We start from the raw sequence: 19,943 nt of genomic DNA, 5'->3' as shown, positions 1-19,943 counted from the left end.
ATGTAGACATATTGACAGGTAAACACCACTCTACTTACTACCATTCTAAAACTATTTTTAATTAGTCTAATTAATGTGTAGTGCGCCTATGCATAGCTGTTATTAACTTGCTACACGAGTAAAGCTTAACTATATGATACACACACTCATATACAAGAGGATAGTTAATACATATGTTAGACTTACTTTGAGGTGCTGAAGTAGGTCCTGGTGTCACGGCCCATGAGCTCCACAGGATCCTGACGGGACGTGGTCATTTCACCAATAGCGCACATGAAGTCCAGCTGTCTGCTCGCGGTGGTCTGGTTCAGAGTCTCGTGGAACAGAATGAAGAACGCACTGCAGCGTTGGACTTCGGTGATGAGCCCTTCGTTTCACGGCGCTGGATTTCCTCCGGTGACCTCCAGCGTTGTAGTTGACGTCGTTGCGGGCGGCGGAGCAGCAGCTAGCCCCGCGGGCTGCTGGCGGCCTTCGCTAGTCTCTGTGCTTCTTGCTCTGCTCGTGAGATTCCACCGCTGGAAAGTCTCGCGACACATAACGCAGCTTCAGAAGCATTTCACCGACCGTGACCAGAAACACTCGTTCTTTTCAAGCCGTTGTTGAACTTGCATCCTGCCATGTTTTCTAAAGTAGTCGATGCTTCACGTTATAGGGGATGGGACCGAATACACGGGGCCCCTTTAAGAGAAGGGGCGTGGCCCCGGTGACACCAGAGACACCGCAGAGCGACCGGAGCAAAATACGGACCTGGCGGAACAGATTGCCTCATATTCGTAATGACATGACACCCAAAAAATGTAAGACCAATCCAATCTGAATTTAAGACAATTTAAGACTTTTTAAGGCCTTATTTTTAGGAAAAGCAATTTAAGACTTATTAAGACTTTTTAATGCTCCGCGGACACCCTGGTCTATGCTTCATGTGTTAAAGCTGCATTCTCTCTACTGACCACCAGGGGGGGGGCGACTCCTCTGGTTGTATAGAAGTCTATACTTCATGCATTAAAGCTGCATTCTCTCTCCTGACCACCAGGGGGGGGGGGGGGGGGGCGACTCCTCTGGTTGTATAGAAGTATATGCTTCATGTGTTAAAGCTGCATCCTCTCTCCTGACCACCAGGGGGCGACTCCTCTGGTTGTATAGAAGTCTATATAGTGACTACTTCTCTTGATGTATTCCCTCAGTAAACATTGTAAACATGAGTTTATGTCTCAGTCTCTAGTTCCTAGTCTTCTTCTATACAGCATGATGTCATCATTTAGGACTTTATGGTCATTTAGAGGCTACAGACCGTAAAGCGTACAAAGAGTCGTTACTTTGAGCCAAACCTGCAGCGTCTGCCTCACCATGTTGACAAGAATCATCCTGGAGGTCCTTTAAATATACGTCATGGTAACAGTTGTACGACGTGTGTACCTGGAACAGGAGTTACATCAGACCTCGAGATTAAGGCATCAACTCTCGTTTTCAGGCCTATTTATTCAGTTTGAAGCCGCTCCACTACTCTCTGTTTCCCCTGACTTCATTCACTCATTAAGCAGAGACAGGTGAGGTGAGCAGAACCAGTCGCAGGTCAACACCGAGTCGCCCGAGTGCAGCGGCCCGAGAGGAGGGTGAACCCGAATGCCAGCTGCACGCTTTCTATTTTTGGCATTCGGCAAAAGGAAAACAAAGAGATTAATCCGCCGGTTCTTTCCCACGCTGCTCAGCCAGCCGCTCGACCCCGCGTGACGTACCTTACGGCCATAGAGCTGCAGCTGGGAGGCGAGGGTCCACGAGGCGGCTGCACAGGGCTCTGGAAAAGGAAATAAAATATGATCTTCAAACATCTTTCAACACATTTTACACATTGCTGCATTGGAAGAAACACGAGGGCCGTGAGAAGCGGCCTGGGGTCCAGACTCTCGGTCGCCTTCGGCCTCTGTACTGCGACAGGATTTAAAAAAGCACATCCTGAGCGGAGTAATAATCTGAAGATTACCCGCAGTCACGCAAGAGATCAGAGCCTCCCAAACTCTACTATCCCTGGAGTCCATCATCACCACGGCTGTGAAGAGACTCCTTCTACAGCCTTTCACCGTCTGTCCCGGAGCAGAATTAGGCAAATTCACAATTTATTTTTGTTAAAATATATATATCACCAATGCTTCCGATACAGCACCAAAATAATGCTGGATCACCAGCAGCAGCGTGGGCGTCTACGCACCGATCAGAGGTCAGGGGACTTCACCTGTCAACACATCCACAGGAACAGCAACACAATGCGTCGCCACCTGATCCCTACTGCACGTGTGCAGACGGGTACTATACACACCTGTGATTTCCTCCCCTGATGATGCTTCATTGTGAACAACAAGGGGGGATGAATAAGTGAGCTAACGGCTAACGGAGGTGGCATCGAGTTCAATGATGACGCGTTCAAATGTCATCTTGAAGTGTCGGTTCTTGGTGAGGAACGTGAACGGTAGCTTTAAGGAGATTATGAGCCCGTGTACCTAGTTGTGTTATCAGGTCGGCTGACACACAAACAGGAAGGACAAAATGGTTCCTGAACATCTCTACGTGGGACACGGAACATAAATATAACCCAGTGACGGGATTAGACTTCCGTAAAATGACCAAAGGAAAAAGAGAAAATGGTGAACTGTTTTCAAACTGTAGTCAAACAAAAAGGAAGAACAATCCACGAGTCACACCAGACCGAGAAGTTGAGGCGAGACAGCCGACTCACGCCGGGGACAGATGGAGAGGAAAGGTCAGCACCAAAAGCAACAACGACGTCCCGGCGGCATACCGCCTCGCGTACCTTTCTGCCACAAACACGTCCGAAAAACAAATTCTCAGAGGCAGTCCGTCACTTCTCGCGCTGACAGACGTGTGAACAACACATCTGGCTTCCTGTTGCAGCGCCGCCGCGACCGCAGGGCGAGCCGAGCCCCGAGCACATCCTGAACGGCCAATCACAGACACAGAATATACCGGCGCTCTCTGTTAAGAGCCCTCAACGCATCTCACGTCTCGATAATCCTTCGGACAAATCGATGCATTTTCTAGATCCACTTCCGGTCGAGGAGTTTAAATATTTGAACGTTATTTTGGGTGCGACCGCGCGCGCGCGAGAGAGAGAGAGAGAGAGAGAGAGAGAGAGAGAGAGAGGCCAAAGGTCACGGGAGCAGAACTGATCTCGTCAATGATTAACTTGACTTCGCCCGGCGAGGATGCTGCACACGGGACGCCGGCGGAGCACCCAGGAAGTGGCGAGGACGAAGCGGGGACCGTCCCGCCTCCTCGGCTTCCTCCCGAGTTTCACCGCCGCAAACAAACAACCGTCAACGTGGAGAGAAACGGACCGAAAGGGGGCGGCGGCCGCGACGCATTCGTCCTGGAATGTGCAGCTTATAAAAAAAGAGTCGAAAACAGGCAGTAAAGTGGACAGAAAGAGGGTAGCGCCGGCATCGGGCTGCCGCCAGCCCACAATGACCGCGTAATCACTACCTCCAGCAGGAATGTCACCGGCTGCTCCCGGCCGGGCAGCGCGTAAACAACAACACCTTTTTGTTTGTGTGTTTCAACGTTCATCTTCATCTTCCGCTGTACAGCCAGAGGAGCAGAAGGCCTCACGGCCGAGCTCAGGAGGCCGTCTGCAGGCCGTCTGCAGGCCGGAGTCGGGCGGTTTCTCCGTGACGGCGGACGCAAACATCAATTATGCTCCCAGACCTCTCCCCAAAGCCACGGTAATCCTCCGCAGCGGGGCTCAATTACGGGTTATTTCTAGAGGCACTCGTCCGCATTGTGTGCTCCGTTCCGCCGGAGAACCGAATCAAAGAAGACAATGTGGCGCTTTAATGTGCGCTGCACCGGACCAGTGAGCTCCATGAAGGTCGACATCCTTCTGGGCTACAAACACACAACAGAATTAGAACGGGCACTCGGTAGAGCGCATACCTTCGCATATCACAAGATTGGGCATTGAATTATGAACATTTTGGCATTAGTTGCATGCCAATTGGACAAAAATGTATCGTGCTATGGTAAAAAAAAGATTTTGACCTTTCCATGACCTTGACCTTTGACCCGATTGATCCCAAAATCTAATCAAATGGTCCCCGGATAATAACCAATCATCCCACCAAATTTCATGCGATTCGGTTCAATACTTTGAGTTCTGCGAAAGATTTTGACCTGTTCATGACCTTTGACCTTGACCTTTGACCTGATCGATCCCAAAATCTAATCAACTGGTCCCCGGATAATAAACAATCATCCCACCAAATTGCATGCGATTCGGTTCAATACTTTTTGAGTTTTGCGAATAACACGCTTACAAATAAATAAATAAATAAACAAATAAATACACGGCGATCAAAACATAACCTTCCGGCATTTTCAATGCGAAGGTAATAACTTGTTTGAATGTTTGGAACATCAACATCGACGCTTTCAATCATTTACCGACTCGGGAATATTGTTATCGTAAAACTTTTCGCGCCAAATTTCCCACAAAGGGAATGAAAGGGCGCCGCGATGCCGTCGCGTCTTTGTTCTCCGGAGACGCGGCGCGAGTTCAAGGGTCACCGACGTGACTCTTGAGGCGGACGGAGGGACTGGGCTTCGGGGACGATATTTAAAAATTGTACTGGCAAGAGATGTTGAGTCAAATTCAGGTTGAATCCCTCAACTGTCCAGTTAATAATTCAGCGGTGTGCAGACGCAAACACCGCCTGCACCCGACTGGTCCGTCCCGATAAGGAGACCTCGGACCGCTCTGCGGGAGGCCAACCGGGAGCGTTTCCATATGGAACCAGGCTGCGGGGTCAAGGGGTCAAGGGGTGGCGGCGCAGGTGTGAATGTTTATCAGTGTCAAGCCCTTTAACAGAAGGACCCTTTTTTGGGGGGCTCTCTCAAAATGAACATTTAGAAGTCAGTAAAAAACTAATTTACAGTTGCGGGATGAATATTTAAATACAACTTCTCAGTTGATAACGTCAGAGTTCAAACCTGTAAAAAGACCCAAAAACAATCAGCTGAGGATGAAAGTTGTTTTTGTATGACATCATATTTTTTGTAGTCACCACTGAAATGCTGAGTTGACAGTTAATCCTTGCAGTGGTGGAGGGGGGCAGTTTAGTGAGGGGGCCACTGTGGGGACGTTTTACACAGCGTAGCCCCCCCCCCCCCCCCTTGCTCTTCCATGCCCTCAACATCTTACCAAATTAAAGCAAACACACTAATTCACTGGAATGATGCACCAGATAATCTCGAAAAGATAGCAATCTACAATCATGTGGGGGGGGGGGACACAAGTCGGAGAGAATACAGTCCACGCATCTGGACTGCCGTCAGAGGCTTATCCTGGGGGGGTCAGCACATTGAGAGGCCTGATTAAACTACTGCAGCAGATCCAAAACATTGGAACTAAATTATCATAGTCCTGGGTGGATCGCAGGGAGGTGGGGGGACACAATGGGCTTGTGTCCCTGTGGCCATGTCCTCCTCCATGTCCCCCTCCATGCCCTCCTCCATATCCTCCTCCATGCCCTCCTCCATGCCCTCCTCTCCTCCTGCAGCAGCGTGTCTCTGCAGCGGACAGACGCCTCATTGTGTGTCGGATGCAACTCCAAACAAGGAGAACGACGACCGCTTCAGGAGGAATGCTGTGCGCTGGATGCACCGCCTGACAGCGAGCTCGCTGCTGTTGCAGCGCGCGCGCGCACACGCACACACACACACACACACACACACACACACACACACACACACACACACACACACACACACACACACACACACACACACTTAAAAAAAGAAGTTTAGCTGCAGGCAGAATGAGTCAGAGCTTAAAAACACTACACGTCTCACGCGTGGTGACGTAACGGTACAGTGTTGTATTTGTTGGACGTGTATTGTCCCATGAAACACACAAAAGAGTTATAAAAAAAGAAAAAGAAGGTGAACCCATGAAGCCCCGCGGTAGCTCGAAGCTAGCAGCTAGCTCGGTGTTGACACTGCGGGGCTAGCTCGGAGCTAAGCTAAGCTAGCTAGCTAACGGCAACGTCGGTTGACAACTCGGTCGAGCAACCGACCGAGTTGTCAACCGACGTTGTAGTTCGACACACTCGTGGAGATAATCGACCCTAAAAGAGAAGCTCGAGCTACCTGGCGGCGTCGCGAGCGGGTTTTTACTCACAACTTCTTTTTGTTTCCTCTCTTTTTTCTCCTCTTTGTCTTTTGTTTGTTGTTGTTGTTGTTGTTGTTGTTGTGGAGCTCGGGTAGCTTAGCTCGCGGACGGTCTTTTCATTTTAGCCGAACCAGCCTGGACGTCCTGCATCGGAAGGATTGTTCTTGTTCCGTTAGTGGTGAGAATCTCTCTCTCTTTTTTCTCTCTCTCTCTTCGGCGTTGGGGAAGAGCTCCACTGTCAGCTCCGGTCTTGGTCCCGCCTCTTTTCGCCGTGATTGGCTATGATTGGTGGACGCCCACACGGAACACGGCTTTCTGATTGAACCATACACGTGGCAGTCTGTTGATTGGATGACGTCCCGCGGACTTTTTTTATAAAACGGTTCGCTCTGTTTTCTCGGACCTGCGTACACCGAAACGTGCGCGAGGAGGGCGGTGCTCCGGTACAGGTAAGGCCAAAAAAAACATGGCTTTATTTATATATTTATACATATTAAAAAACGCCACTTATAAACTAAGGAGGACTGAAGCGGTCGTTAAAATGAACACATAAATACATAAAGTAACGACGAAATAATAGCCTCAATTATTAAATAAAATGCAATTTTCAGCAGAGAAATAGAATACTACTAAATACAATTAATTTAATTGAATAAATAAGGAAATGGATAAATAGTTAAATCAATAAAAACTCAAATGTATACAAACAGAAAATAATATGTTGGGGAAAAGATAAATATGAAAATTAGTTTTTTCAAAATTTCGTAATTTGTCGAATAAATTAATATATTTGATGAATTCGTTTCAATTTCAGTTTTTAATAATAATGTATATATTATATACTGGTAGGTTTAGTCCAGATAAGCCAACGTGAGAAACCTTGAAGTGATTGTAAGTATATTAAAGAACTAACTTTTCACACATCTTAATGTTGTTCGGGTAAACAAAACAAAAAACGTTTTATATTCAAGTCAACATTTATTCTGGTTGGTCGTTATGCATATGGAAAATGAAACTGAAACTTAGAGACTTCCTAAAGACAAAATGTAAACAGATGAATCTGGAAATACATCACAAAGGACAGCAGCGCCACCTGGTGGTCATGCTGCGCAACGTTTCTCCTGGATGAATATGTGCACTATATAAAACATATATATATATACTTTGCATGAATTATAATTATTATTTACGGGTTGAAGACAGAACAACTGCAGCTGAGGGATCTATTCAGTCCTTCAGCGATTCCTGCAAAATAAATGAAATACATGAAGAGCATATTCACGTGCCTGCGTCAACACATGACCCACTTATTATTATTATTAATATGTATTTATATCACTGACCTTTAGCTTGCCACCTGTTCTGCAGGTGCAGCCGGAGCTTTCTTCTCACACTCTCCACACACATGGTGGCAGGACCTGTTGGCACGGTGATTATTATTAATTATTCATGACGATGAAACTGTCAAATTATTGGCTGAAAAGTCATTTGTCTTCTATTATTTGGCAACCTTTTGGAACATGGTTTGAACACATTTATTTTAATTTATTTTGTGTGTGTGGTCCCTACCGGTGTCCAGGTCCAGACCCGGGTGGTCCAGACCAGGGTCCAGACCAGGGTCCAGGTCCTGGTCTTCCTTCAAAGCCGATTTCCTGAAACTTGCTTCGGCAAGTTCTGATATAAGAAGCTTTGCCCACCGCATAGCCGAGGACGCCGGCGACTAGAAGAAACAGTTAGAGTGAAATTAATATAATAATATATATAATAATATAATAATTACTATAATAATTAATATAATAATTAATATAATATCATAATTAATATAATATAATTAATATAATAGACAAATATCCAACCCCTCTGCATAAAGCTTCCTAATATATAGTTTGTATTAGAAATATGATGTAATAATAATGTAATAATGATGAGATGATACACACCTGCTAGTTTGGGAAGGGTTCCAAATCTCTTGGATGCATTCCAGACGCCTGCGTGTAAATAAAATCAAAGTTAAACAAATATATGTATTTTTTCTGAATGCTTGTCATGTCTGCATGTGGGCACCTTGGTAGATGAGCCCCCCGGTGACGGCCATGCTGCCCAGGGACAAGGGGAGAGCTGAGGAGAGAGAGCACAGTCAGGGGGCGGGACTTAACAACACTTCCTGTCACTCATCGCTGTCTGCCATGAGTGATTTTACTCAAGTCTAATTTGAACAATTAGTTCTGACTTCTCGCTCAGGAATGTCATGTTTACATAACTGCAGGGTGAGAGGCTATATGGGGGCGGGGGGGGGCACAGAGGCACAGAGAGAAATGTAAACATAAAGCTCACAGATAACACATGAAGCGTCGACTTCTATAGGCCTACAACCAGAGGAGTCGCCCCCTGGTGGTCAGGAGAGAGACTGTAGCTTTAACTCGTGGATTTAATAAGAGGTTCATGTAAACATGTGGAACAGATTACCTCGGTACCAGAAGCTTTCCTCGTGGCACTCTTTCCAAACCTTTCTCAGGTCTTCTCTGTGCACATGGTGGTCCCCTATGGGACACTGTGGACACACACACACACACACACACACACACACGGTCAGGCCCAGTGTCTCGTGGCTCTGATGGTCCTCAGACTCTCCCTTACCTTCCTCCCTGCTCCCTCTGGACTAGCCGCCGTCTCCTCGGCCATCTTCAGGGCTGCAGCCGGTCAGCTTGCCTCAGAACTCATGGTCCTCCTCCTGCTGGGCTACTACTCCCTCTCTCTCCCTCGACTATAAACAGGTTGTGATTGCTCCTCCCTCTCTCTCTCTCCCCCCCCCCTCTTTCTCTTTGTCTCTCTCCCCTCTCTCTCTCCCCCTCCTTCTCCCTCTCTCTCTCTCTCTCCCTCTCTCTCTCTTTGTCTTTGTCTCTCTCCCTTCCCTCTCTCCCCCTCCCTCAGGTTCACCTTCGTACACCTTTCCACACCTTTACCTCCTCCTCCTCCTCCTCCACAGACACACCTGTGTGCAGTTGCTGCTTCTTTTGTGCCATCTTCAGTCTTTGTGTAGAACATGTTTTCATAATGCGTGTTGTCCTCTCTGTGACACACAGTCAGTCACGAGCTCTTTAAGATAAATATCTCTAATTAAATAGAACGATTGAACCTTTACAGCCAATAAAAGAGGAGCAGCTCCTTTCTTAGAGGTTCACTCCCACCAGACAAAGTTCAGTCTAATAATGGTGATAACAAACATAGTTTACATCATTTCTGTCAGACATTTTAACTGGAATAATAATAATAGAAGCTTTCTGTTCATATTTTATATCAAAAATCGAATTATTTGCAAAAACAACAAACAGTAAAAAGTATTAACTGTACATCTCTCTGAAGTATACAACTAGTCACCAGTGGTATATTGGCAACTATAACAATTATATAAATTATAACAATACTACTACTACCTATCTAATTATAACACTCGTTATTCATACAGCACTTCTCAACCTTACGAGGTGATTCAAGATTCAAGATTCAAGATTCAAGATGTTTTATTTGTCACATACACACACAGGGTGTGCAGTGAAATGAAAGTGGCAATGCTCAGCAGGAATGTGCAAGGGCAACAAGTACACACTATTTACAAATAAAAAACAACACAATATTTACAGTAAGTGTGTGTGTGTGTGTGTGTGCCTAAGAGGGGCAGTTGTGTGGGTCTATGTGGGGGTCCTGGTGAGGTCGGAGTTCACAATCCTGATGGCCTGAGGAAAGAAACTCCGTCTCAGTCTCTCTGTTCTTGCAGCGTGACTACGGAGGCGCCTGCCTGACCGCAGCAGCTGAAACAGTCTGTTGTTGGGGTGGTGAGGATCCTTCATGATCCTGCCGGCTCTGGTTCTGCACCTCCTGGTGTACAAGTCCTGCAGGGTGGGGAGTGTAGTTCCAATAGTGCGTTCAGCCGAACGCACTACTCTCTGCAGAGCCTTCCTGTCCTGAGCGGAGCAGTTGCCAAACCAGGCTGTGATGCTTCCTGTCAGGACGCTCTCTACAGCTCCAGAGTAGAAGGACTGAAGGATCCTCTGGGAAACTTTAAATTTCCTCAGCTGCCTGAGGTGGTAGAGGCGCTGCCTTGCCTTTCTCACCAGAGTGTCTGTGTTTGTTGACCATGTCAGATCCTCGGTGATGATCCTAGGTGCTTTTCATTATTATAACAACACAAGAAAAGATAAGAAAAGTGATTTTTTAAATATTCACCACCTGTAATATAATGATCTATATACATTTATTTTTTACAATTAACACTTAAAAATGGAACAACAAAAAAATTAAGTTTTATTTTTACAAAATTAACCAAAACCCTGAGTAACGAGACTCTAGAGATTAAGAATAGTGTTCTATTTTACTCCAACTACGGATACAAATTGAAGAACAAAGTATAATATTCCCTCTGAGATGTAGAAGTACAGCAAGTTTAAATAAAAGTAGTACGTGCCACGGAAAGGGTACATTCGATTTGAGTCATTTCCTGGATTTTCAGTCACATGATGAACGAGTTTGTACAGGCCACGCCCAGCTCAGTTGACACTGAACCAACCCAAAACAGCGGAACCAGAGGGGCGGGGCCAGGAGGGGGGCGATTAAAGTCTGACTGAAGCGACCAATCAGAGGCTATCGTGGGCTGGGCTTCAGGCGTGCACGAGGGAACTCCAGTGAGTGACGTGTCACAAGAAAGCTCTCCACCAATCAGGAACGGAGCTCGCGCAGCCCCGTTTGCGGAAGCCCTGACCAATTGGATGCCTGCGTGGGAGGGGCTTAGCCCTCCCTCTTCCGCGTTCCCGCGACATGACAGCTCGCGCAGCCAATCGAGCGCTTACCGAAGGCGGAGCCCTCGCGCGCTCGCGTTCCACCGTCCTATGTGGGCGTGGCTTACGCGGACGACGCCCCGCCTACTGGCCGGTCTCCGGACTTCCCACAGACAGTTGTATGTTTCATAAAAATGCACTCTGATGCGGCAAGTAAGTAGTCACCTCCCGGGGGCTCGTTCGGCGTCGCATCGGGAAGCCCGCGCGCACGCGACGGAGTTCGCGGAAGGGGGCAGCAAACCGTCCGCGTGCACGTTTCTACACGCACTTTCCCAGCGCCGCGGCTCTGCAGCGGTACGAGGGGAGCGGGGTGGATGCTGCTCGGTGGCTCCCCTTTGTACCGGGGGCGACCACAAAAGGGAGAATAGCGGCCGTAAATCCGGTTGTCACGGACGTGCGCGAGGGGTTACGTCTCACACCGGCTATGTAGCGCGCGCGTGCGGCATCAGCAGCGGCTCATGTCATGCAGCTCGGGTTGAAAACCCAGAAGCGGTTGTGTCAGTGTGTGTGTGTGTTCCTCCTCCTCGACGGTAACCGTGCGCGTTGTGGTGTGTACGGTGCGCGCACGGTGCGCGTTCTCTCCTTGTTGCACGGGGCAGATTTGTGGGCAACTTGCGAGACTGTTGCGGGAGAGAGCCGCTTGTGACGCAGTTGTGTGAGAACATGTTTGGGTGCTGCAGTGTGAGGCTTTGCGGCAGCTCCACCAGCTGCTGCTGCAAGACAACCACAAACACGTCTGCGCAACGGGTTGTGCGCAGGCAGGCGCGTGCACATGGGGCAGAAGGGTTTAAGACTACGTCAAATACATTCAATCAGTTGGGCTACAACAGTATAGATGTGTGTTTAAGGTGGGAAAGGAGGGAGGAGAGAAACAGTCTCCCCCCCCCCCCCAAAAGTGTTGGGAATTGTAGTTCAACTGTCAACCGGAACAGACTTCAGTGGCTTCTTTACCCCGGAAGTGGACTACAACTCCCACACGCCCAGCTCTCCAGATACTTTGTAAACTCTAGCTAGGTATGCAGCTAGTGCTATCTGCGTGTGTGCGCGTGCGTGTTTTTTCAGGAATAAAGCATCAGGATTCATGTCAGCCCTCGAGGAAGGAATGGGGGGGGGGGGTCATATGTGGCCACCACTTATAATTAGTGTCTTCTCTAGAGTCCCTCATTCTGTGAGATTCATCTTTATATTTATAATTCTTTCCTGTCCGTTTCTTCTTCTGAACCCTCTTTAAAGTAGAACTCACTCTGAAGTAAGTTGCAGAGTCGAAGGCAGCAACAACATCACATCACAGGGTTCTGGTTGGTGCCACGATGATGTCACCACCTTGTGCCACATTCACACAGGAGTCCTACATGTGGGAGCAGCAGGCTGCGAGTTATGCTTTAGTTTGATTGTTCTCTCTCTCTGTGTGTGTGTGTGTGTGTAGATTTACAGCTGAGTTCCCATTTGACGACACTGGCCAGCCTCCATAAGATCCACCACACCTTGCACAAGCTGGTAAATACACACGGTCAGCTTATGTATTTATATACATGTTTGTGTGTATATTTTAGACGCTAACGAGCGTGTGGTTTTTTGTTTTTTTCACAGAACCTGACAGAAGACGTTGGACAGGATAGCCACCCCTCAGGTACCCGGGGGACGGGGATGGGGGGGGGGCAATGTTTACAAATTTTAGGAGCACATGCATGTTGAATAAATGTATACATTAAAACTAGTCCCGCCCCCTTCCCCAGCGTGTTGCTCCAGAAACATGCCTCCGAGGAAAAAGAGGAGACCCTCAGCCGGAGACGACACGTCGGCCAAAAAAAGTCGCCAAGACAGGTGTGACGCCGAGGAGGGAGGAACACACCTTTTATTTATTATTATCATTTGAATAACTTTATTGGTCCTCTGCAGCGTCTTCAGGAAACATGAGACGCCACAGATCCGCGAGGAGGAAACGTTCGCCAGTAAACGATGTCTGGAGTGGTTCTACGAATACGCAGGTGAGCGGTGTTAGGTTACATCATACGTTGTTAGATGACATACGTAGTTAGATTACATCATATGTTAGGTTACATCATACGTTGTTTGATGACATCATATGTAGTTAGATTACATCATATGTTAGGTTACATCATACGTTGTTTGATGACATCATACGTAGTTAGATTACATCATATGTTAGGTTACATCATACGTTGTTTGATGACATCATACGTAGTTAGATTACATCATATGTTAGGTTACATCATACGTTGTTTGATGACATCATACGTAGTTAGATTACATCATATGTTAGGTTACATCATACGTTGTTTGATGACATCATATGTAGTTAGGTTATTGTTGTTCTGCCTCTCACACTGTGTGCGTGTGCGCGCAACAGGCTGTGAGGACGTGGTGGGTCCGGACGGGATGGAGAAGTTCTGCGAGGACATCGGAGTGGAGCCGGAGAACGTGAGCAGAATCTTGATGTTCTCTTGTGGTTTTTGTAATTAGTTCACGGAGTCACACATTTATTTATTTAAGGTCAAAGGTCGTCCGCTTCTGTCAACTCGTAGCTTCACGTCGCCTGGTTCATTTAACTCCAGTGTCCACGTGTGTGTGTGTATTTATATGTGTTTGTTTGTCTCTGTGTGTGTCTCTGCGTGTGTGTCTCTGTGTGTGTGTGTCTGTGTGTGTGTCTGTGTGTGTCTGTGTGTGTGTCTCTATGTGTGTGTCTCTGTGTGTGTGTCTGTGTGTGTCTCTGTGTGTGTGTGTGTCTCTGTGTATCTCTGTGTGTGTGTGTGTGTCTGCGTGTGTGTCTCTGTGTGTGTGTGTCTCTGTGTGTGTGTGTGTGTGTGTGTCTGTGTGTGTGTCTCTGTGTATGTGTCTATGTGTGTGTGTGTGTGTCTCTGCGTGTGTGTCTCTGTGTGTGTGTGTCTCTGTGTATGTGTCTATGTGTGTGTGTCTCTGTGTGTGTGTGTCTCTGTGTGTATCTGTGTGTGTGTGTCTGCGTGTGTGTCTCTGTGTGTGTGTGTGTGTCTCTGCGTGTGTGTCTCTGTGTGTGTCTCTGCGTGTGTGTCTGTGTGTGTGTGTGTCTGTGTGTGTGTCTCCCAGGTGGTGATGCTGGTTCTGGCCTGGAAGCTGGACGCCCAGAGCATGGGCTACTTCACCCTGCAGGAATGGCTGAGGGGGATGGGCTCGCTGCAGTACGTGTGTGTGCGTGTGCGTGCGTGTGTGTGTGCGTGTGTGTGTGTGTGTCTGAACCCTCTTCTGCTTCCTCCAGGTGTGACTCCACAGAGCGGCTGAGGAACTCTCTGGACTACCTGAGGTCCGTCCTCAACGACAGCACCAGCTTTAAGCTCATCTATAGATACGCCTTCGACTTCGCTCGGGTGAGACACACACACACACACACACACACATGCACACAATTGTGGTTGACGCTGTTTCGTGACGCTCTGACCGGACAGGAAAAGGATCAGAGGAGTTTGGACTTGAACACGGCCAAGTGCATGCTGGGTCTTCTGCTGGGGAAGACGTGGCCTCTGTTCCCCGTGTTCAACCAGTTCCTGGAGGTGAGAGGTTGGCAGGTGGTTGGGAGGGAAACGTTGTCTTTGGGGGGCAAAGTTCACCTGCTGTGTTTTTATTTGTTGTTCTATTTTTTACACCCTCCCCAAATAGAGTAGAGCTGGAAATCCAATCGCCCCCTGTGGTCAGGAGAGAGAATGCAGCTTTAACGCATGAAGCATAGACTTCTATACAACCAGAGGAGTCACCCCCTGGTGGTCAGGAGAGAGAATGCAGCTTTAACACATGAAGCATAGACTTCTATACAACCAGAGGAGTCGCCCCCTGGTGGTCAGGAGAGAGAATGCAGCTTTAACACATGAAGCATAGACTTCTATACAACCAGAGGAGTCGCCCCTGGTGGTCAGGAGAGAGAATGCAGCTTTAACACATGAAGCATAGACTTCTATACAACCAGAGGAGTCGCCCCTGGTGGTCAGGAGAGAGAATGCAGCTTTAACACATGAAGCATAGACTTCTATACAACTAGAGGAGTCGACCCCTGGTGGTCAGGAGAGAGAATGCAGCTTTAACACATGAAGCATAGACTTCTATACAACCAGAGGAGTCGCCCCTGGTGGTCAGGAGAGAGAATGCAGCTTTAACACATGAAGCATAGACTTCTATACAACCAGAGGAGTCGCCCCTGGTGGTCAGGAGAGAGAATGCAGCTTTAACACATGAAGCATAGACTTCTATACAACCAGAGGAGTCGCCCCTGGTGGTCAGGAGAGAGAATGCAGCTTTAACACATGAAGCATAGACTTCTATACAACTAGAGGTCGCCCCTGGTGGTCAGGAGAGAGAATGCAGCTTTAGCATGAAGCATAGACTTCTATACAACCAGAGGAGTCACCCCTGGTGGTCAGGAGAGAGAATGCAGCTTTAACACATGAAGCATAGACTTCTATACAACCAGAGGAGTCGCCCCTGGTGGTCAGGAGAGAGAATGCAGCTTTAACACATGAAGCATAGACTTCTATACAACCAGAGGAGTCGCCCCTGGTGGTCAGGAGAGAGAATGCAGCTTTAACACATGAAGCATAGACTTCTATACAACCAGAGGAGTCGCCCCCTGGTGGTCAGGAGAGAGAATGCAGCTTTAACACATGAAGCATAGACTTCTATACAACCAGAGGAGTCGCCCCCTGGTGGTCAGGAGAGAGAATGCAGCTTTAACACATGAAGCATAGACTTCTATACAACTAGAGGAGTCGCCCCCTGCTGGTCAGGAGAGAGAATGCAGCTTTAACACAGCAGAACCGAATAGTTGCCATTGGCCAGTTGGCTTTGGGGGGCGGGACTAGACGCAACGGGATCAAGACTAAACTAAGTCATGATGTCGCTCTTCTTTTTCCTTTTCCTCAGCAATCTAAGTACAAAGTCATCAACAAGGACCAATGGTGCAACGTGTTGGAGTTCAGCAGGACAATCAACCTGGACCTCAGCAACTACGACGAGGACGGCGCCTGTCAGTGAACACACACACACACACACACACACACAACACACACATATGATTGTGTTCTAACCTGGTTGCTCCTCCAGGGCCCGTGTTGTTGGACGAGTTCGTGGAATGGTACAAGGAGAGACAGATGTCATAGTCGCCGAGGAAAAGACTCAAACGAAGAGAGGAAAAGGAAAAACAAACAACTGTGACAACAAACGACTGAGTAGCAACAAGCAGCAAGTAAACCGGACAACGTGGCGGAGGAGAGACTGAGGGTGCTTCCTGGTTAAGGAGGGGGGGGGGGGGCGCTGGGTTTGCATCCCCGGTGCACGCCGCCCGGAGCGCTGCCATCGTGGAGTTATATCCCCGACCAATGTTGCATTGTGGGGAAGCTTGCCCCCCCCCCCACACACACACACACACACACACACACACCTGTGTCATTGCTCTCTCTCACTGTGACCTGTCATATTGCTGTGTGTGTGTCTGTCTGTGTGTGTGTGTGTCTGTCTGTGTGTGTGTGTGTTTGGTTTTGAGAACCAATCCGTTGATGCATTTGTGTCGGCGTCTCAGACGAGGTCCGAATCGACGTTTATAATAATATCAATGGTGGACATTTTGTATTATTGTCGTATTTTTTGAGTTCTTCAAGAAGAAGAAGAACACTGTGTCAAAGGTCAAAGGCCGGTCACAGGCTCCAGGCTCCTGGTTTCTATGCCGTTTACTCTTGATTTGTGCCAGTCTTTCCTTTTATTTCCTTTTTTAATGTCTTTTGTTCCTCCCCCTGTTACTGCTCCAGCTGATGCTAACAACCCCCCCCCCCCCCCCCCCCTCAGACAAATCATCTTTGCTGCTCATAACTCTTTGATGAGCGCTCTGCTCGCCGTTCATCGTGGTCTACGTTGTAGGTGAGAGTTTTATTGTGCCTCGACACATGGAAGTCACACATACCAAGAAACCCCAATGTGTGTGTACACACACACACACACACAAGTGGTCAGGGATTCCTTCAGGATGCATTCAGACTGTAATGAGTCCATGTGGTCTCGATGCGGGGCTTCGGATGTGTCCTCTGATAGTTCCTCACTAGTAGCATCTCTCTGACCCCCCCCACAGGTCCTTAAAGGACCAGAATCTCCTCAGGACCAGGTCCTTAAAGGACCAGACCCTCCTCAGGACCAGGTCCTTAAAGGACCAGAATCTCCTCAGGACCAGGTCCTTAAAGGACCAGACCCTCCTCATGACCAGACCCTCCTTAGGACCAGGTTCTAAAGGCCTGAGCACAAAGGTAGGTTTGCTGAAAGCGTTTCTTTTCGTTGGGACTTGGAGGACTTTGAGGACTCTGAGGGTCTGGATCTGCGTTTCTTTTCGGTGTGAAGTTCTCGTACATCTTGGTCGTTGGCCGCGATGCTGAATCGTGGAGATTTAATCTTTGAATGCGTGCTCCGGCAGCCTTTCTGTGAATGGATGAGATTATTTTATTTTATTCAAGACTTTTTCATTTTTTTTGTACAGGAATTGTGTTTTTAGGCTTAATTCTTTTGGATATTCGCGATCATAAACTATGAATTCTGTTGAACATGATCGTGTCTCTGGAGACCTGCAACACCCCCGTAACCCGGCGGGTCCTGCACAGAGCTTCAGGCGGCTGCAGCCGGGGTCCAATTTTATTTATTCATTATTTTATTCACATGATGATTTCATGCATTGAGAATCAGCCGTGAAGCCGAAACGCATTGAAATGCATTGAAACTACAAGAGCGACTCCGTTGAGAAGGAGGTAGTTGTTGGGTTGCTTACCAAATACTGTGTAGAGATCAATGTTTTAGTATTCCTCCCGTGGCGACGCCCTCGCCCCGACTGTATATATGTATGTAAACTATGTGTCTCTATGTCTGTTTTCATTATAACCTAATGTCTATATACAGAAATAAAAAGGTTTATTAACTTACTGGCTCTTATTTGGATTCTTAAGTTGATAGTTTTTCCATGACCTCAAAAACAAAGTACCGCATTTAATTTGTAATGCACTGCAACGAAGGTTCAGAGATATGTTTTTATTAATAAGTGTATTAATAATTCAAGACCGTTAGGTTCTCACTACATAATCGATACAGGGAGACATGTTGGTGATGGATGATTCACCCTCAACAGTTCCACACTATAAATTATCACTATTTCATCACAAGTGTAATACTTATATAATAGAATGTAATTTACAATATAAATATATATATTTTTAATTTTAAGATCAAACAATGGCAATCATTGGCTTGTTTTGCAAATGTTTTGGATGCCAGTGATTTAAAAATCAAACTTCACTTATGTTCTCGTTTGCAAATTGAGAAAAGACCGCCAGGACCGATTCCTCCGCGCCGCTGCTCTGTTTGTTGGCGCTCTGTGGAGACCGCCACGTGAACGCCGCGGCCTCGTAAGGCAGCGACGTGGCGGGAATAGGAGGCGGAGCCCCCTGCGGCGCTTCTTTACCTCCGATGTCGTGCCTCCGGTAGCGAGGAACATCGTACGACAAATCCGTAACCCTTGAAGTCGATGCCTTGAACTCCTCCTCGGACTTGCGATAGTCGAGCCTGGCGTCGCCTCGTGGACCGTAGTCACGGGGCGACGTGTAGAGAGCTACGTCTTCATCTATGGTGTCCCACTTGCGTCTCTCCGATGACATGGCTTTAAGGGCACCGAGGCCTTTCCTCTCGGTCCTGGTCTCCGATGCAGCCTCTAGGGTGTCGACGGCTCTGCTGGATGAAAGAGAAACGATGTCCGATGGAGGGAGTTCTGACTCTGCAGGTGGAGACGATACGTCGACGTCCAGATGTCTCCTCAGACTCGGGACTGAAAGGTCATTCAGCTGGCGGCCGATGCCCTTCCACCTTATCTCCGGTGGCACGTCCACACCAGTCATGCGTCCGGGCTGCTCCGACCTTTTCTTCACCCTATCTTTAAAGATCGTACCGAGGACTCTCTTTGGGGCGAAGGATGGAGCTTTTTGGGCAACGCTTTCCATCTCCACGAATCTCTGCTTGTAGTCTGTGGGTTGACCCTCGCCACTGAGGGAGGAAGCGTTACTCGGTAGCGACGACGTTTTCATAATCACGCGCTTGTAAGTGATTAGAGAGTCATCGGCCGTCATTCTCGACGGGTTTGATGCAGGTCTGGTTCGGTTCAAAGAGGATCCTGTCGCGTAGATTTCGCTCTCACTGCGAGAATAAGTAGTTGGTATCGGTGCCTTGACATCCAGACGCCGCTTAACGAGCGGCAAACCAAGACTCAGATCAGGAAAACCGAGGCCTTGTGTCTCTGCCTCGCTGCTGCCGAGAGATGATTCTGTGTGTGCTCTGATGTCCAAAGCCCTCCTGATACGGGGGATATTGGAGAGACTCAAACGAAGTTGCCCTGAGTGAGTTTGGCTTTCGAGCTCTATCCCGGCCTTCCTCTGCACCAACTCTGTTTGGCTCTGTGGCTGATCACATTTGATATCGACATCATGGTCCACATACAAAGAGGAACTATTCAGGGATGCTTCTTTCCTCCATCCTTCATTAGCAGATTGTGTTGATGCATTTTCATTTTCACTGCTGGAGGAGGAGGAATCAGGCAGTTGCTGTAATGGCGGTTCCTTCTCCTTGATATCCAGGTACCTCCTACCAAAACCAGTCAACGTAGTATCTGGTTTCCCCTCAGTTGTGGGATGGCGAGAGTCTTTTCTTAATCTCTCTGTAACCTCTACCCGGTCGCCGGACATGTCTCCTCGACCCTCCAAACTTAAAGAAACATTCACTGCTTTGTTTTCAGGTGTTAGCAATGATTCTGTCTTTATTTGTCCCTGCATTCCAAATCCCCCTTTCTTTTCTTTCGTTCTGCTGCTTTTACTCCCAGTCCAACTCCCACTGCTGGAAGAGCTGGGGGAGTCAGGTGGAGGTGATGAGAGAAG

At 47.9% G+C, this 19,943-nt stretch overlaps 3 protein-coding genes and 1 long non-coding RNA gene across 7 annotated transcripts in view; 2 read left to right on the top strand and 2 right to left on the bottom strand.

Moving 5' to 3' along the window:
• fryl (furry homolog, like) overlaps window positions 1-6,360 on the bottom strand; it is a 64,774-nt gene extending 58,414 nt beyond the window's left edge. The window contains exons 1-2 of the mRNA XM_056413850.1: window positions 6,188-6,360; window positions 1,737-1,795 (exon numbers count right to left, since the gene is read on the bottom strand). The gene's annotated coding sequence lies outside the window, so the exon portion shown is untranslated. The remainder of the gene's footprint in view (window positions 1-1,736; window positions 1,796-6,187) is intronic.
• A 200-nt stretch (window positions 6,361-6,560) lies between these two features.
• LOC130194089 (uncharacterized) lies at window positions 6,561-7,847 on the top strand. Its single transcript, XR_008831791.1, has 3 exons — window positions 6,561-6,627; window positions 7,547-7,607; window positions 7,758-7,847. It is a non-coding gene; the product is annotated as an uncharacterized LOC130194089 (long non-coding RNA).
• Window positions 7,143-8,922, bottom strand: ociad2 (OCIA domain containing 2). Its single transcript, XM_056414972.1, has 7 exons — window positions 8,816-8,922; window positions 8,645-8,729; window positions 8,243-8,296; window positions 8,119-8,166; window positions 7,748-7,898; window positions 7,522-7,596; window positions 7,143-7,423 (listed from the first exon to the last, which is right to left on the bottom strand). The coding sequence occupies exons 1-6, from the start codon at window positions 8,858-8,860 to the stop codon at window positions 7,524-7,526; spliced, it is 456 nt and encodes a 151-aa protein (XP_056270947.1). The 5' UTR covers window positions 8,861-8,922; the 3' UTR covers window positions 7,143-7,423; window positions 7,522-7,523.
• A 2,167-nt stretch (window positions 8,923-11,089) lies between these two features.
• On the top strand, window positions 11,090-17,948 carry dcun1d4 (DCN1, defective in cullin neddylation 1, domain containing 4 (S. cerevisiae)). Of its 4 annotated transcripts, none has more exons than XR_008831809.1 (11): window positions 11,090-11,163; window positions 12,437-12,507; window positions 12,601-12,640; window positions 12,747-12,834; window positions 12,910-12,998; window positions 13,382-13,452; window positions 14,095-14,186; window positions 14,264-14,555; window positions 15,916-16,018; window positions 16,096-17,146; window positions 17,196-17,948. XR_008831809.1 is itself a non-coding variant. In XM_056415267.1 (11 exons), the coding sequence occupies exons 1-11, from the start codon at window positions 11,145-11,147 to the stop codon at window positions 16,149-16,151; spliced, it is 843 nt and encodes a 280-aa protein (XP_056271242.1). In that variant the 5' UTR covers window positions 11,090-11,144; the 3' UTR covers window positions 16,152-17,948. The 4 variants fall into 4 exon arrangements, 3 of the variants coding, with proteins under 3 accessions (XP_056271242.1, XP_056271241.1, XP_056271243.1); XM_056415267.1 differs by having other exon boundaries at window positions 14,264-14,372; window positions 14,451-14,555; window positions 16,096-17,948; XM_056415266.1 differs by having other exon boundaries at window positions 16,096-17,948.
• The last annotated feature ends 1,995 nt before the right edge of the window (window positions 17,949-19,943 follow it).

Source organism: Pseudoliparis swirei, chromosome 5 (genome assembly GCF_029220125.1).
Source record: "Pseudoliparis swirei isolate HS2019 ecotype Mariana Trench chromosome 5, NWPU_hadal_v1, whole genome shotgun sequence".
NCBI lineage: Eukaryota > Metazoa > Chordata > Actinopteri > Perciformes > Liparidae > Pseudoliparis > Pseudoliparis swirei.
This window is presented reverse-complemented; position numbering and strand designations above follow the sequence as displayed.